The 17,170-nt window shown below is 43.5% G+C and overlaps 1 protein-coding gene across 1 annotated transcript; it reads right to left on the reverse strand.

Moving 5' to 3' along the window:
• Nucleotides 1-8,749: 8,749 nt before the first annotated feature.
• LOC306938108 (protein NLRC3-like) lies at nt 8,750-16,486 on the reverse strand (the record flags this gene model as incomplete). The annotated part of the gene is made up of 7 exons (XM_079522124.1): nt 8,750-8,882; nt 9,869-10,045; nt 10,644-12,447; nt 12,539-12,744; nt 13,325-13,432; nt 14,973-15,080; nt 16,413-16,486. 7 exons carry the CDS (start codon nt 16,484-16,486, stop codon nt 8,750-8,752), a joined length of 2,610 nt encoding a protein of 869 aa, XP_079378250.1.
• Nucleotides 16,487-17,170: the final 684 nt, after the last annotated feature.

The raw sequence follows: 17,170 nt of genomic DNA on the forward strand, positions 1-17,170 counted from the left end.
CCCCCCACACTGACAAGCACATGGAATTGTAGGCGTTACATTTAGTTTGAGGCATTGTGAGCTTGTAGATCTGCTATTTTCACAATATTTTCCACTTTCTTACACCTTATTTGACATTTTTGGCCAATTTGGCCACAACCATCTGGGGATCCCCACAACCATCTGGGGATCCCCACAACCATCTGGGGACCTCCACAATCATCTTGGGACCCCCCACAACCATCTGGGGACCCCCACAATCATCGGGGGACCCCCACAACCATCTGGGGACCTCCACAATCATCTGGGGACCCCCCACAACCATCTGGGGACCCCCACAATCATCTTGGGACCCCCCACAATCATCTGGGGACCTCCTGGGGACCCCCCACAATCATCTGGGGACCCCCCACAACCATCTGGGGACCCCCACAATCATCTGGGGACCCCTACAACCATCTGGGGACCCCCAGGGGGTTCATGGGGGGAGGAGGTGCCTAGTTCAGGTATGCAGTGATATGTCAGGCTAGAGGGGGTTAAAGCAATGGGCGAAGGTGGTTGGTGAAGAGGAGAGCCCGAAGAAAAAGGAAGTGACACACTGACAGTGGGCAGAGAGAGATTAGCCTAGACAGAGACAGACAGAGAGACTCTTTGTTATTTTATAATTATAAAGGAAGTGACACACTGACGGTGGGCAGAGAGAGACTAGCCTAGACAGAGACAGACAGAGAGACTCTTTAGCCAAATTCCAATACCCAAAATCTCGGCCACTCGCTCACTCCCACTCGGTCACTCGGGGTCATTCCAGCTTGACCCGGAAATGGTTAACGTTCCAATTGTTAATGTGCTCCATCGAGGAGGCGAGTGGAGTCGAGTGGAGGAGCCGAGTGGGCTCTCCGAGAGCGCATAGAGCGAGTGTACATCAGGTGCAGGCTCGGTGGGGTATGTTGTCTCATCGCGCCGGATTTCCGCATCACGTGTACATGTTTTTTTCTTTCTCCAGTGACATAAATCCGCCTCCTCCACATGTGGCACACTGCTTGAAACCCGATACTATGCACCCCCCCCCCCCCCCCCCCATCCACCAGCGCTGAATTAATAGAGCTTCTGAATGATAAAGTAGCCTATCTATAGCCTACATATGTGAAAGTGAAAGGACCACAACAAGCCACTGGCTTTATTGCGTTGTGTGATATAAGCAGGTGAAAGTAGGTATATAAATATAGGCTATATTGTGCGCGACTCAAAAGCTATAGTTAATTTCTCTCTGTGCATGCCTGAATGCGCAGACTGCTATGAATGACGGTGACAAAAATGTATTTAGCCTATTTATGTGGACTGAACTGAATATGTAAGTCAGAAAGACTACCTAATTCCTGTTATAGTGTCCGTTATTTGCAAAGAGCGTCGGAGGAGGGACTGTCAGAGGAGGGGGGGGGGGGGGGGGGGGGGGGATTTATAAGCAAAAAGGAACGTGGGCTGTGGGCAGGTCAGGAATTCCCTTCACAATCATATAATATAAAAGTGTGCGCACTGCGCATCCTGGCGCTTATTCACTATTTCAGGAATAAATAGCCTTGCACATGTTACCATGCACATTGGCCTCGGGCTCGGTTACATGCACAAAATGATGAATTGTCTATTCTGTAGACTGTACGGCTCTGGGTTCGGAGTTCCAGTGATCCAGCTGTGTGACACTATATTGTTCCACCGCTTTTGCTTTGGCAATGTAAACGTATGTTTCCCCATGCCAATAAAGCCATTTGAATTGAATTGAATTGATACACGTCATAAGTGATCGCGGAATGTGCCGTCGCTTTGAAATGACAGCGTAGTACATTCCGATTCTAGAGGCAAATCCACTCCACCACTCTGTCCTCGCATCGAAACACACTGACAGACACAGTGGGCAGAGAGAGACTAGCCTAGACAGAGACAGACAGAGGCCCAATCCCAATCGCCTCCCTCAAGCCCTGAGCCCTGAACCCTCATTGACTTTAGTGACTTCAGCTGTAAGTGCTTGAGGGTGAGAGGCTGCAAGGGCTCCAAATTGTTGTGAAGGAAATGGGACAGCACTTTGAAGATGTGCCATTCATGACAATTTGCATCACTTTATAAAAAAAACTGTCCTTATTCACAGCAAGTGCTTTAACCCACTCAGGGCGGGAACCCCTTTTGGTGTTTTAAGCATTATGTTATACTTTAGCTATTGAAAAATAGCAGATCTACAAGCTCGGCACTCAGTGCCGCGCTACGAGCTTGTAGATCTGCTATTTTAGAAAAAACAATAATAACGATAATGTGGCGCAAATCTTTGAATATATATATATTCTTTCAGAGCGAATGTTTTTAACTCATATCTTTGCTTCTGAGGGGTCCCTGGGACCAGTGACGGATCAACCCCTCTCAAGGCCCTGGCGCTTCACCAAATCAAAAGGCCCTACAGATTCAGCCAATTAATTAATTAATTAACATGCATGCATGCGTTTCGCCGTTTAGCGCATATCCACTACTGCCTGCTGCCCACTGACACACAAGACACAGCCGCACTGGGCAAAGCCTTTCCAACTTCAGTGAGCTGCTAAACTATTATGTAAGGACTAGGAGATTACTTTATGGTTATTAATACAAGAAACATGCAGCAGCATGTTTTGTCTAAATTGGCCAACAAATGCAGCTACATTTGCAAACAGTGCTGTTGACCATGTTGTTACATGGTCCATATAACATGTGTGCACCAACAGACAATGCCAATATGCTATATTAATATTAGAACGTTTTAAAGAGATTAATTATTGACGACAATGCAACCAAGTTGTGGGTGCAACGTCACTGAAAACATTCATAATAGCAAATTAGCAATTACATTAATTTACTCACGAGTGCTGAAATCGTGAAATGGAGGATGTAAGAACACACTTTTGTTGCATTAGAGCAGGGTAAATATGAAGTTTTGCGCCAAGGTCTTGTGTTTATATTCCTCTTACATAGGCTGTAGGCTATGTTATTGTCGCACGTTGGTCGGTCTGACTGGGACAACATATTTTCAGATGGGGGTCGACGGCCAATTACATACATCTTTGGGTGTCCTTGATGTAAAAATGTTTTTTACATCACCTATCACCTATCACACTTTCCTGTGTGATAGGGGTTGTAATATCCATAGATAATAATATTCATAATATGCATTATAAATTGCATTTCCACATTATTTTACTTTGCTCAATAGTAATTTCTATCATGTTTCCCTTATTATTATTGTTATTAAATATATATATCCTATCCTTCCATTCCGTCTCCTTTTGAGAACAGTGAGAAAGCACTATTGTTTGTTGATATTCTAACCGCGATACATAACTTATTTGCATTCTTAAATGATTGACGTTCAGAGGATCCCCCTCATTCCCCTGGTAACGCTATGAACTGTGGGTAATTTCTTTGCCAAAGTCAGCCTATTGGCCCAATCCCAATCCGCTCCCTTGCTGCTCAATGAGCCCTCACTGACTTAGGTGCGCGTTCATGTGAAGTCTGTGAGGGCTTGAGGGATGTCCCATTTGAAATCGTTAAGTCAGTGAGGGCTCAGCCCCGCCCCTTTATGCACCCTTCGCCAAAGTCAGCATCGATGCTGACTTTGGCTGACTTTGACAAAGAAATTACCCACAGTTCATAGCGTTACCAGGGGAATGAGGGGGATCGTCCGAACGTCAATCATTTAAGTATGCAAATTAGTTATGTATCGCGGTTAGAATGTCAACAATAGTGCTTTCTCACTGTTCTCAAAGGGAAACGGAATGGAAGAATATGATATATATATATATATATATATATATATATATATATATATATATAATAACAATAATAATAATGGAAACATGATGAGAAATGACTAATGAGCAAAGTAAAAAAATGCAATTTATAATGAATATTATTATATATATATTACAACCCCTATCACACAGGAAAGTGTATTTATGAAACTAATAATAAAACGATCAGCTTAAATACTAAAATAGACATGATAGACATGTATAAATAGGCCAAGCATGTAGGCACTGGCTGTGAATAAGGACAGTTTTTATAAAGTGATGCAAAGTGTCATGAATGGTGGACTCATCTTCAAAGTGCTGTCCCATTCCTTTCACAACAATTTGGAGCCCTTGCAGCCTCACTGACTTACCGATTTCAAATGGGACATCCCTCAAGCCCTCGTGGACTTCACATGGACGCACAGCTAAGTCAGTGAGAGCTCATTGAGTCAGCAAGGGAGCGGATTGGGATTGGGCCAGAGAGACTCTTTGTTATTTTCGGCACCCTCCCAACCCAGTTTTAGCCTGTATTAAAACCTCCCAACCCAGTTTTAGCCTGTATTAAAACCTCCCAACCCAGTTTTAGCCTGTATTAAAAGGGCAATAAAACCCAGTTCTCTGGTTAAAACGTCAATCCTGTTTCCTCCCTTTATTTTCTAAGTTAGTGAGACAGCTTGAGGGACCGCAAACGCTACAGTACTTGAGTATTTCCAATATCCAACACTTTTATTTCTACTCCACTACATCTCAGATTCCAAATATTGTACTTTTACTCCATTACATTTAGTTACTAGTTACTTTGTAGATTTGGATTATTATTACAAAACATACATTTCCCACTTAAGCCCATATACATTTTGGCCATTTGAAAATAGCAGATCTACAAGCTCACAATGCGTCGCATCACGGTGCATATTAGTGAATGAGGCCCATTGTTTCTGTCAAAAGATTTTTATACAGTTGAAAACTTGAAATGGGACATTCTGCATAAAGAGTACTTTCTACTTTTGGTACTTTAAGTACATATTGATACCAATACTTTTGTACTTTTACTCAAGTACATTTTGTATTCCAGACTTGTACTTGTAACAGAGTATTTCTATATTGCAGTACAAGTTGTCAACGTGGTGCGACTCGACGCGTTGTAATCAACGCTCAGATCTGTAGTTTTTATGAGCGGTGCCTCCTCTCCATTACGCAGCTGTATGTGTACGTGTCTGTCTCTATGTGTACGTGTTTGTCTCTATGTGTACGTGTCTGTCTCTATGTGTACGTGTCTGTCTCTCTGTGTACGTGTCTGTCTCTCTGTGTACGTGTCTGTCTCTATGTGTACGTGTCTGTCTCTGTGTACGTGTCTGTCTCTCTGTGTACGTGTCTGTCTCTATGTGTACGTGTCTGTCTCTATGTGTACGTGTCTGTCTCTATGTGTACGTGTTTGTCTCTATGTGTACGTGTTTGTCTCTATGTGTACGTGTCTGTCTCTCTGTGTACGTGTCTGTCTCTGTGTACGTGTCTGTCTCTATGTGTACGTGTCTGTCTGTCTCTCTGTCCGAGCACGGAAAGCTGCAACAAGGTAACTGTCATTTACCAAAAATAATCAAAGTACAGCATAGAGCACAGTACACTACAATACAGTACATAGCAGTAACTATACCAATAAATGTATAGTTGCACCGCCCAGTTCACACAAGTGTGATTTTTATTTCCAGTTGTCTTGTATGTTGTTAAATGGAGCGTAGAACAATGCAATGATCAACACGGAGATCACTTGTGACTTTCTAACAAACGAGACACAACTGTGATCTGCACACATCACGGCTCTGCACCACCTTTCATGCATCGCATGTCAGAATTGAACTTATGCCAATATAGACGAAATACATTATTTACGACCAGGTTAGTGAATGAGGCCCATTGTTTCTGTCAAACCACATGACCTTATCTTGATGGTGTTAAGGACCAGGCCAAGAGCACAGAGTAGAGAGCATAAGAGTTTTCAGGACATCAACCAAGTATACAACAGTGTATAAAATGTTAATGTGTGATATTGACACAGACAGACAGATACTCACGTTTTGTAATGAGTGTAGAATTAAGCCAATCTTCTCCTCCATGTTTCACTCTGTAGGAAGTAGAACAACAATGCATCATGGCCACGTTTACATGAGGACTTTTAACCCCCTTTAATTCCGAATAAAGAAGCAGTGATGATGATCCCCCTGGTCTGTGAGTGTTCAAAGATCCAACCGTCGCGAGTTGATCATGATCACTCTGATAATTTTCAAAGATGTTTGATATAGGCTAGCCTTACAGTGCATCGGGGCCTCGTGGGACTCACAGAAAGACAGTGGAGGAGAGAGGACGCAATGCCGTCCGCGCGCACGCACACACGCACACACACACACACACACACACACACACACACACACACACACACACACACACACACACACACACACACACACACACACACACACACACACACACACACACACACACACACACACACACACACACACACACACACACACACACACACACACGAATACGCACACACACACACACACACACACGAATACGCTATACGTCCATCCTATCCCCTTCAACTTTTATAGGCTATATCCTAACTTTTCCAATAAGTTGCAACCAAAACGTCATGAAACATAACGGCTTTGCAGTTTAATTGCATTGATGAGCAGCTGCAGTATTAAACACCCAATTTATTCTCTGGTAGCCTACAGTACTTTGGCCGGAATATATGCCATGCCATGATGATGCGGCGATGGTGTATCGTGCAGATAAGCTTATGCTTTATGCGATGTACAAGACCACAGATGGGACACGTTGTCAGCCTGTAGATCAGCTCTTACTTTCACAATGTACGTGCATTGTGCAAAGACGAAACACAAATAAATCCAATAGCCTTGTGAGGCGTGCAGCGAAAAATGGATAAATGCGATGCCCCCCCCCCTCTGTGTGTGTGTGTGTGTGTGTGTGTGTGTGTGTGTGTGTGTGTGTGTGTGTGTGTGTGTGTGTGTGTGTGTGTGTGTGTGTGTGTGTGTGTGTGTGTGTGTGTGTGTGTGTGTGTGTGTGTGTGTGTGTGTGTGTGTGTTCAACAGTCTCTCTCTCTCTCTCTCTCTCTCTCTCTGGTCCAGTGCTTACAGCGAAAGAGAGAAGCACTGGACCAGGGCTACGTCGATATATATCACATGACGACACCGTCCATGTAAACACTCATTCGGAATGACCATTTCCCATGGAAACTCGCAGCAAAAAACATTACTTCCGAAGTATTTTATTCTGAAGTATTTATTCGGAATGATCAGCCTGCATGTAACTGCGGCCAATGTCTAACACAACGTCTCCACTAGCTGACACTACAGTGTTTCACTCTGTAGGAAGTAGAACAACAATGCATCAATGTCTAACTGTCTAACACAACGTCTCCACTAGCTGACACTACAGTGTTTCACTCTGTAGGAAGTAGAACAACAATGCATCAATGTCTAACTGTCTAACACAACGTCTCCACTAGCTGACACTACAGTGTTTCACTCTGTAGGAAGTAGAACAACAATGCATCAATGTCTAACTGTCTAACACAACGTCTCCACTAGCTGACACTACAGTGTTTCACTCTGTAGGAAGTAGAACAACAATGCATCAATGTCTAACTGTCTAACACAACGTCTCCACTAGCTGACACTACAGTGTTTCACTCTGTAGGAAGTAGAACAACAATGCATCAATGTCTAACTGTCTAACACAACGTCTCCACTAGCTGACACTACAGTGTTTCACTCTGTAGGAAGTAGAACAACAATGCATCAATGTCTAACTGTCTAACACAACGTCTCCACTAGCTGACACTACAGTGTTTCACTCTGTAGGAAGTAGAACAACAAAGCATCAATGTCTAACTGTCTAACACAACGTCTCCACTAGCTGACACTACAGTGTTTCTCCTATCATTATCTTGGCCCTGCAGCTCATCCAGACATACTCACTGCTGCCCAGTTTGGATCTCATCACCTCCTCAGACTCCACCTTAACCCCTATAGCACTCCACTCTCCTTTTATACCTTATTGATGCAACTTTACTATGCACATATATTGGATATCCTTGCTGTCGTGAGGAAATGTCTTAATTTTTGAGGTTTTTGATTGATTTTTTTAGTAGTAGTAAAAAACGCTTCTGACAAGGCAACTAACTCCACCGCCTCTCTCCTTCTCAAACTGTCTGCTAAAGCAACTAACTCCACCGCCTCTCTCCTTCTCAAACTGTCTGCTAAAGCAACTAACTCCACCACCTCTCTCCTTCTCAAACTGTCTGCTAAAGCAACTAACTCCACCGCCTCTCTCCTTCTCAAACTGTCTGCTAAAGCAACTAACTCCACCGCCTCTCTCCTTCTCAAACTGTCTGCTAAAGCAACTAACTCCACCGCCTCTCTCCTTCTCAAACTGTCTGCTAAAGCAACTAACTCCACTGCCTCTCTCCTTCTCAAACTGTCTGCTAAAGCAACTAACTCCACCGCCTCTCTCCTTCTCAAACTGTCTGCTAAAGCAACTAACTTCACCATCTCTCCCTCTCTCTCTCATGCAGGTAATTGACAATATACATGTATAAAGTCACAATACCAAATTTGAGGCAGTATTCTTTGTTTTCAAAATATAAGGTTTTCTTAATTCCCTTAAAAAATATGTTTCATTTTCTGAAAAATGAACATTTTGGAGTTGGTTTCTTCCCGACAGCAACACTATGTCTTTGTACATCAACCGCAAATGTACAGAATGTTATTTAGATGTTAATTGTTTAGACAGATGTTCATTGTTGACCTGCTATCCTATAGTTTATTTGGGGCACTGCATTGTTCTCTCTGCATGCTTTGTGACGTCGTGTCAGAGTGAATACACTGTTAAGGGAAACACTGCACTGTCCAACATGGACACAGCCCCAAGTCTACTCACTTGCAGTTCTCCAGGACTGAATCATTCACCACGTTGAGGCTCAGGTCCAACTCTCTTAGGGAGGGATTAGAGCTTACAGCTGAGGCCAGAGCTTCACAGCATCTCTCTGACAGGCCGCAGTGAGCCAGTCTGAAACACCAGATGAAAACATATAAATAAATGAATGAATGAATTAATAAATAACACATTTATAATATGCATTATTCCTGGATTTAGAACCTGCTTACAGCCATCTATTAAAGGACTTTCTTGTCCCCCACCTGGATGCTTTAGTAACTATAAAGTTTAGTTCCATTAAAACAAACCCTGACCCCCAAAATAATAATATTTGAACTGGGGACCCTGACAAGCACATGGAATTGTAACCATTACATGAATGTGAAAAATATTAACAAACTACAAGCTCACAACACCTCACAGTGAGCTTGCAGATCGGCTATATTCACGATGTTTGCTTCTTTCTTCCAGCACATTAGTATTATTATTATAATATTATTAAGAAGCTTGATAACTGTGGCGTAGCTACAATGGGTCGCAATACCAAAATAGACGATCTACAAGCTCCTCAACGCGTTGTGAGAAATTCCGTCATATGATGAATTAGCCGATACACTGGCCTTAAAGTGATATTACACTTTGAAACATGGTTGGGGTCATTTTAACGTCTACTCAGGCACATAGGCTTGTGTTATCATGATTTATTTTTCATCCTTTATTCACCCAGGGTAGTAGCTGAGCACAAGTGCTCATTTTCAGCAACGCCCTGCACACATAGAGACACACAGACAGACACACACATTAAGCTGACCAGTACAACCACAGTCTTATACTGTGGGCCACTAAGCAGCTCCACTGGAGCAGGTGGGGGTTCAGTGCCTTGCTCAAGGGCACTTCAGCGGTGTTGGGTGAGTGATGACCAATCACTTCCTGACCCAGATTTTTCCTGCCCGTCTGTGGAATCGAACCGGCAACCTTTCGGCAACAAGGGCGCTCCTCTAAACCTTAGGCCACCGCTGCCCCAAGCTTATTAATATCAATATCAAGCTTATTAATACATTCTCACCACAGCATTCATATATCAAGTGATCAAAATAAATATGGTAAATGTATCTTACTTTAGAACTTCCAGTCTACAGTGCGGGCTCTTCAGTGAAGCACAGAGCAGCTCCACTAGTCCTGAGTCCTGCAGGTCGTTTTCACTGAGGTCCAATTCGCTCAAATGGGAAGGATTAGAGCTGAGAGCTGAAGCCACAACTTCAACGTCTGTCTTTCTGAGTTTACAGCCAGCAAGTCTGTAAATGCAGATTAAATAAGAGATTATAAAAACAAATGATACCTAGTTCACTGTCATTGAAGTTAACTAAACATCTCCTATCTAGTTATCCAGAGATATACACTGCGCAAAAAACAAGGATTACGGGCAGATATACTACATGTAGAGGCCATGTAAATCCAGTAAATTTACGGGTGATTACGGTTGTTTACCAGCCTGTAATCAGCAAATCTACTGGTATGTAGAGGTCCGAATTGTACCAACTTAAATATGCAAGGCCCCCTGCTGTGGCTGCTTCCTAGTCACACCTCTTGGGCAAGAATCCCCCCCACGCCCCACAACCCCCTCCCAATTCAATGGAGCTTTATTGGCATGAAGAAAACGTACATTTACATACTACCAAAGCACTTCTGGGCATGCTCAAAAAAACGCATCTGATTGGAAGTCTGTTTCATGCCACTTCATAGCTACTGATCCACCCCCCCCCCCCCCCCCCGTTACACTTCTTATATTATTGTTCCCTTTCACAATCAACAAATGTCGGTTAGCACTAGCACAGTATTCATTTCATAATGACAGATTGACTCTAGGATGTTTCTATTCACTTGACTACTAACCGAGCCTTTCTGCAGTTCCTCACAGCTGGGACCAGTCTCCTTCGCCCCTCCTCTGATGTGTTGTATTTTTTCAGGTCAAACTCTTCCAGAACCTCCTCTGAGGTCAGCAGTATGACGGCCAGAGCAGAGCATTGGCTCCCAGTCAGTTTCTTCTTTGATCCGTTCTTTGACTTCAGGTACTGTTGGATCTCCTGATGTACTGAGTGGTCATTCATCTCCATCAAACAGTGGAAGATGTTGATACATCTGTCAGGAGAGGCATCACGGGAGTACATCCTCCTCAGGTTCTTGATGGCTTTCTGGATCTCCTCTGGACTGTTCTCTGTCTGACCCAGCAGACCTCCTAACAGACTCTGGTTGGACTCCAGTGAGAGGCCATGAAGGAAGCGGACAAAGAGGTCGAGATGGCCATTTTTACTCTTCAGGGATTTTTTTATAGCAGCTTTCAGGAAGTCGGAGAGGGAGCTGTCACTCTTGTATTTCTTAACTTCCAGGAATGTCTTCAGTACCTCCATGTTCTTTTGCGTGAAACAGTCGAACAGGTAGACTGCAGCCAGAAACTCCTGGATGCTCAGATGAACAAAGCTGTAGACGGTTTTCTGGAACAGCACACTCTCTCTTTTGAAGATCTGCGTGCACACTCCTGAGTACAGCGAGGCGTCTTTCACATCAAGACCACACTCTTCCAGGTCTTCTTGGTAGAACATGATGCTACTTTTCTTCAGGTGTTGAAATGCCAGCTTGCCCAGATTCAGAAGAACTTCCCTGTCAGTCTTTGTGAGCTGCTGTTGAGTCCCCTTTTCTTTTCTTTTCTTTTTCACATCATGAGTCTCATCATACTTCTGCTTCTTCCTGTTTGTCAGAACCAACAGGAATTGGCAGCACATCTCAGTCAGGGTCTTGGGCAGCTGTCCTATCGTGGTGTGTGTCCTCAACATGTCCAGCAGAACGGTAGCAATGATCCAACAGAAGAGTGGGATGTAACACATGATGTGGAGGGTCCTCGATGTCTTCAAGTGTGAGAGGACTCTGTCGGCCAGCTTCTCTTCACTGAATCTCTTCCTGAAGTACTTCTCCTTCTGGGGGTCTGTGAACCCTCGCACTTCTGTCACCATGTCAACACATGCAGGAGGGATCTGATTGGCTGCTGCTGGTCTGGTGGTTATCCAGAGGAGGGCTGAGGGGAGCAGATTCCTCTTGATGAGGTTTGTCAACAGATAATCCACCGATGATGTCACTGTGACATCAGAGATGATTTCATTGTTGTCGAAGTGCAATGGAAACCTGCTTTCATCGAGGCCATCAAAGATGAAGCAAACTTTCCAGGCAGCGAGCTGCTCTGCTGTGACCTTCTTTAATGTTGGGTGGAAATCTTGGATCAGTTTGAGAAGGCTGTACTGCTTATCTCTGACCAAGTTCAGCTCCCGGAATGAAAAGAGAACCAGGAGATCTATATCTTGATTCTCCAAACCTCTTGCCCAGTCCAGAGCAAACTTGCGCACAGAGAATGTTTTTCCAATGCCAGCGATGCCTTCGGTCAGAACACTTGTGCTGGGTGTCTTTCTGCCAGGGAGGATCTTAAAGATTTTACAGCAGTTGATTGGTTCGTCATGGAAGGTCTTCATGTTGGAAGCTGTCTCAAGCTGTATCACCTCATGCTGGCTATTAATCCCTACACTCTCTCCCGCTGAGATATAGAGCTCTGAGTAGGTGCTGGTGACGGAGGTTCCAGACTCTGCCGTCATGTCGTCTTTCACTTCATCAAGACTATTCAGACTGTCCTTATAATCGTGCAGACTGACATCTGCAATGAGAAGAACATTTATGTTTTAAACATTGAGGTTCATTTATAACTTTACATCTTTACAGCACACATTACCAATTTAATACCGTACAGAAAAGTCCAGGTGTGGTTCTGGATGTCTTTCCACACTGGGGACAGCCACAGTGTCCTGTGGGAGCAGACTGGTCCCAGTATGAGGTGATGCACTGTCTGCAGAACCAGTGTCCACAGCTGGTAGAGACTGGATCTGTCAGAACCTCCTCACACACTGAACACCTGGACGCCTGCTCTGCCACAACACGACTCCTCTTCCTATCCCTGTGGAGATGAAGGACATGTATTACTATAGAATGGTATTTAATATGGACATATAATAATATAGTATGACATATTAGCTCACAACGCGTTGCACTGCGAGTAGAAGGCTGCTGAGAGTGAGCCGAATGCTAGAAATATCCTAATAAATAAATAAAAAGGTGTCGGTCTTCGGCCGCGGGGCAGTTTCTGTATAGGACTATAGGCTAACTTGACCAATGCCTCTCGGCTTTTATATAGGCATCATTTTTTTATGTGCTGACCAATATTGGGGACACACCCTACATATTTTATTTGAGGTCTGGCAACTATTAATTGATTCAGCATGAAGACTAAAGCCTTCTGAATAAATATACGCATGCCTTGATCGCGAGTACACTACCCTCTGAGCTGACGTGGAACTGAGCGGAGTTTACGACCAACGGACGTCAACGTCAAGTTCATGGCCATGGCCATGAATTCCCACGTAATGTGGGAATCCTCGTAAATGCCCGTACGCTCACGCTCCGCTGCACGATATGAGCGTAAACGCTGTTGTGAATGAGGTCCATAGGGTGTATATTGTACAGGAGGATTGACATACTGTGTGTGTGGAGGTCCAGGTTCATTACTGAAGTTAGGAGGTTTTCCCATAGACCAGTCACTCTTCACAGACAGAAGGCTGGGTGTTGGAGACCCTGGTCTGTGGCTTCTGGAATAATAGAAACGAAGAAGACAATTTATTCAATATGTGTACAATATGTGAATTAACGTAAGGAGCGTCATTTTTTATTTCATTATTAATAAAAACAGAAGTCCCGGAAAAGACGCGCTGATATTGGCCAGTAGTCACTTTTGTGAGTTCAAAATTGATATTGCTTATGGAAAGCTGTTTCTGACACACTAAGTCCAAGGAGTGTTTTTCATGCAAAACTAATGCTTGGAATGGATTCAGAATCATGAAAACCCCCTAGTTTGACCCCGAGTGTGGCCATAGACCCCCTAGTTTGGCCATAGCCACTTGCCCTAATGTGCTGACCTCATCACATATGTGATGACGGCTATGGCCATGTTTAGCCCAAGGAGTGTTTTTTGTGCAAAAGTAATGCTTGGAATGGATTCAGAATCATGAAAACACCCTAGTTTGACACGCCACATGCTACTTAAAGCATAATGAAATTGAGAACATTTTGCCTTATAATGGTTGTATGGCACCTCAACTTTCAGCAGCTGTCAAACATTCCCCTAGGGTGGTTGAATAGAAACCAATGTGGGATATGTTAGTAGACACCTAGTAGTGTTGTAGTGTGTATATTGTATAGTGTTATAGGTCCTCATTCACAACGGAAATGTACGCCCAGGACTAAATGAAGTGTGTAAAGGACTGTGTAGGCTATATACTGTATACCCTACGCTGAACCTGCGAAAATCTCCCGTGCCATTCAAAAAGTACACAGGTGTATGTACACAGGTACAGTAGGCTACACAGGTGTATGTCACATAATGAATGCGAGCGGGTGCCAATAAATGATCGGAAAATCACCCGACAACTTCATTTACATTGTTCCACGCCCCATTTCACACCATAAAAGCCGTCAAGCATGACTCAGCAGACAGCAGTCAAAAAACTATAGGCCTTACAGTGCAAACGAGTCCTCCTGACGGTGTGGAAGCAACAAAATAATGATATTTTCCAAATTAAAATAAAAATGATTGCTGGAAAGAAATCACTGCCACGGTCAGTGCTGTGCAGATATATATAAAAAGACATCCGATATATATTTTTTTAATCAGCTGCATTGATTAATTAGTGGAAGTCCGTCTTTTAGATTAATATCATCTCACTGTCATCTGTCTGAATGCCATTTGGAGAATGGATTTGTTCTGATCATGGACACGTAGGCCTATAGCTATAATTAAAATGTCAACCATACGGCGGGTAGCCTATATCCTCTTTGTCAGATGTATAAGTGCAGGTTCATTTCATGATGTCGTCATATTAAAATGATCCGCGGGACATTTGGCATTTGGCTTGATCGCGAGTACACTACCCTCTGAGCTGACGTGGAACTGAGCGGAGTTTACGACCAACGGACGTCAACGTCAAGTTCATGGCCATGGCCATGAATTCCCACGTAATGTGGGAATCCTCGTAAATGCCCGTACGCTCACGCTCCGCTGCACGATATGAGCGTAAACGCTGTTGTGAATGAGGTCCATAGGGTGTATATTGTACAGGAGGATTGACATACTGTGTGTGTGGAGGTCCAGGTTCATTACTGAAGTTAGGAGGTTTTCCCATAGACCAGTCACTCTTCACAGACAGAAGGCTGGGTGTTGGAGACCCTGGTCTGTGGCTTCTGGAATAATAGAAACGAAGAAGACAATTTATTCAATATGTGTACAATATGTGAATTAACGTAAGGAGCGTCATTTTTTATTTCATTATTAATAAAAACAGAAGTCCCGGAAAAGACGCGCTGATATTGGCCAGTAGTCACTTTTGTGAGTTCAAAATTGATATTGCTTATGGAAAGCTGTTTCTGACACACTAAGTCCAAGGAGTGTTTTTCATGCAAAACTAATGCTTGGAATGGATTCAGAATCATGAAAACCCCCTAGTTTGACCCCGAGTGTGGCCATAGACCCCCTAGTTTGGCCATAGCCACTTGCCCTGATGTGCTGACCTCATCACATATGTGATGACGGCTATGGCCATGTTTAGCCCAAGGAGTGTTTTTTGTGCAAAAGTAATGCTTGGAATGGATTCAGAATCATGAAAACACCCTAGTTTGACACGCCACATGCTACTTAAAGCATAATGAAATTGAGAACATTTTGCCTTATAATGGTTGTATGGCACCCCAACTTTCAGCAGCTGTCAAACATTCCCCTAGGGTGGTTGAATAGAAACCAATGTGGGATATGTTAGTAGACACCTAGTAGTGTTGTAGTGTGTATATTGTATAGTGTTATAGGTCCTCATTCACAACGGAAATGTACGCCCAGGACTAAATGAAGTGTGTAAAGGACTGTGTAGGCTATATACTGTATACCCTACGCTGAACCTGCGAAAATCTCCCGTGCCATTCAAAAAGTACACAGGTGTATGTACACAGGTACAGTAGGCTACACAGGTGTATGTCACATAATGAATGCGAGCGGGTGCCAATAAATGATCGGAAAATCACCCGACAACTTCATTTACATTGTTCCACGCCCCATTTCACACCATAAAAGCCGTCAAGCATGACTCAGCAGACAGCAGTCAAAAAACTATAGGCCTTACAGTGCAAACGAGTCCTCCTGACGGTGTGGAAGCAACAAAATAATGATATTTTCCAAATTAAAATAAAAATGATTGCTGGAAAGAAATCACTGCCACGGTCAGTGCTGTGCAGATATATATAAAAAGACATCCGATATATATTTTTTTAATCAGCTGCATTGATTAATTAGTGGAAGTCCGTCTTTTAGATTAATATCATCTCACTGTCATCTGTATGAATGCCATTTGGAGAATGGATTTGTTCTGATCATGGACACGTAGGCCTATAGCTATAATTAAAATGTCAACCATACGGCGGGTAGCCTATATCCTCTTTGTCAGATGTATAAGTGCAGGTTCATTTCATGATGTCGTCATATTAAAATGATCCGCGGGACATTTGGCATGATCGCGAGTACACTACCCTCTGAGCTGACGTGGAACTGAGCGGAGTTTACGACCAACGGACGTCAACGTCAAGTTCATGGCCATGGCCATGAATTCCCACGTAATGTGGGAATCCTCGTAAATGCCCGTACGCTCACGCTCCGCTGCACGATATGAGCGTAAACGCTGTTGTGAATGAGGTCCATAGGGTGTATATTGTACAGGAGGATTGACATACTGTGTGTGTGGAGGTCCAGGTTCATTACTGAAGTTAGGAGGTTTTCCCATAGACCAGTCACTCTTCACAGACAGAAGGCTGGGTGTTGGAGACCCTGGTCTGTGGCTTCTGGAATAATAGAAACGAAGAAGACAATTTATTCAATATGTGTACAATATGTGAATTAACGTAAGGAGCGTCATTTTTTATTTCATTATTAATAAAAACAGAAGTCCCGGAAAAGACGCGCTGATATTGGCCAGTAGTCACTTTTGTGAGTTCAAAATTGATATTGCTTATGGAAAGCTGTTTCTGACACACTAAGTCCAAGGAGTGTTTTTCATGCAAAACTAATGCTTGGAATGGATTCAGAATCATGAAAACCCCCTAGTTTGACCCCGAGTGTGGCCATAGACCCCCTAGTTTGGCCATAGCCACTTGCCCTAATGTGCTGACCTCATCACATATGTGATGACGGCTATGGCCATGTTTAGCACAAGGAGTGTTTTTTGTGCAAAAGTAATGCTTGGAATGGATTCAGAATCATGAAAACACCCTAGTTTGACACGCCACATGCT

Source organism: Electrona antarctica, assembly GCF_951216825.1.
Source record: "Electrona antarctica genome assembly, chromosome: 15".
In the NCBI taxonomy this organism is placed as follows: domain Eukaryota; kingdom Metazoa; phylum Chordata; class Actinopteri; order Myctophiformes; family Myctophidae; genus Electrona; species Electrona antarctica.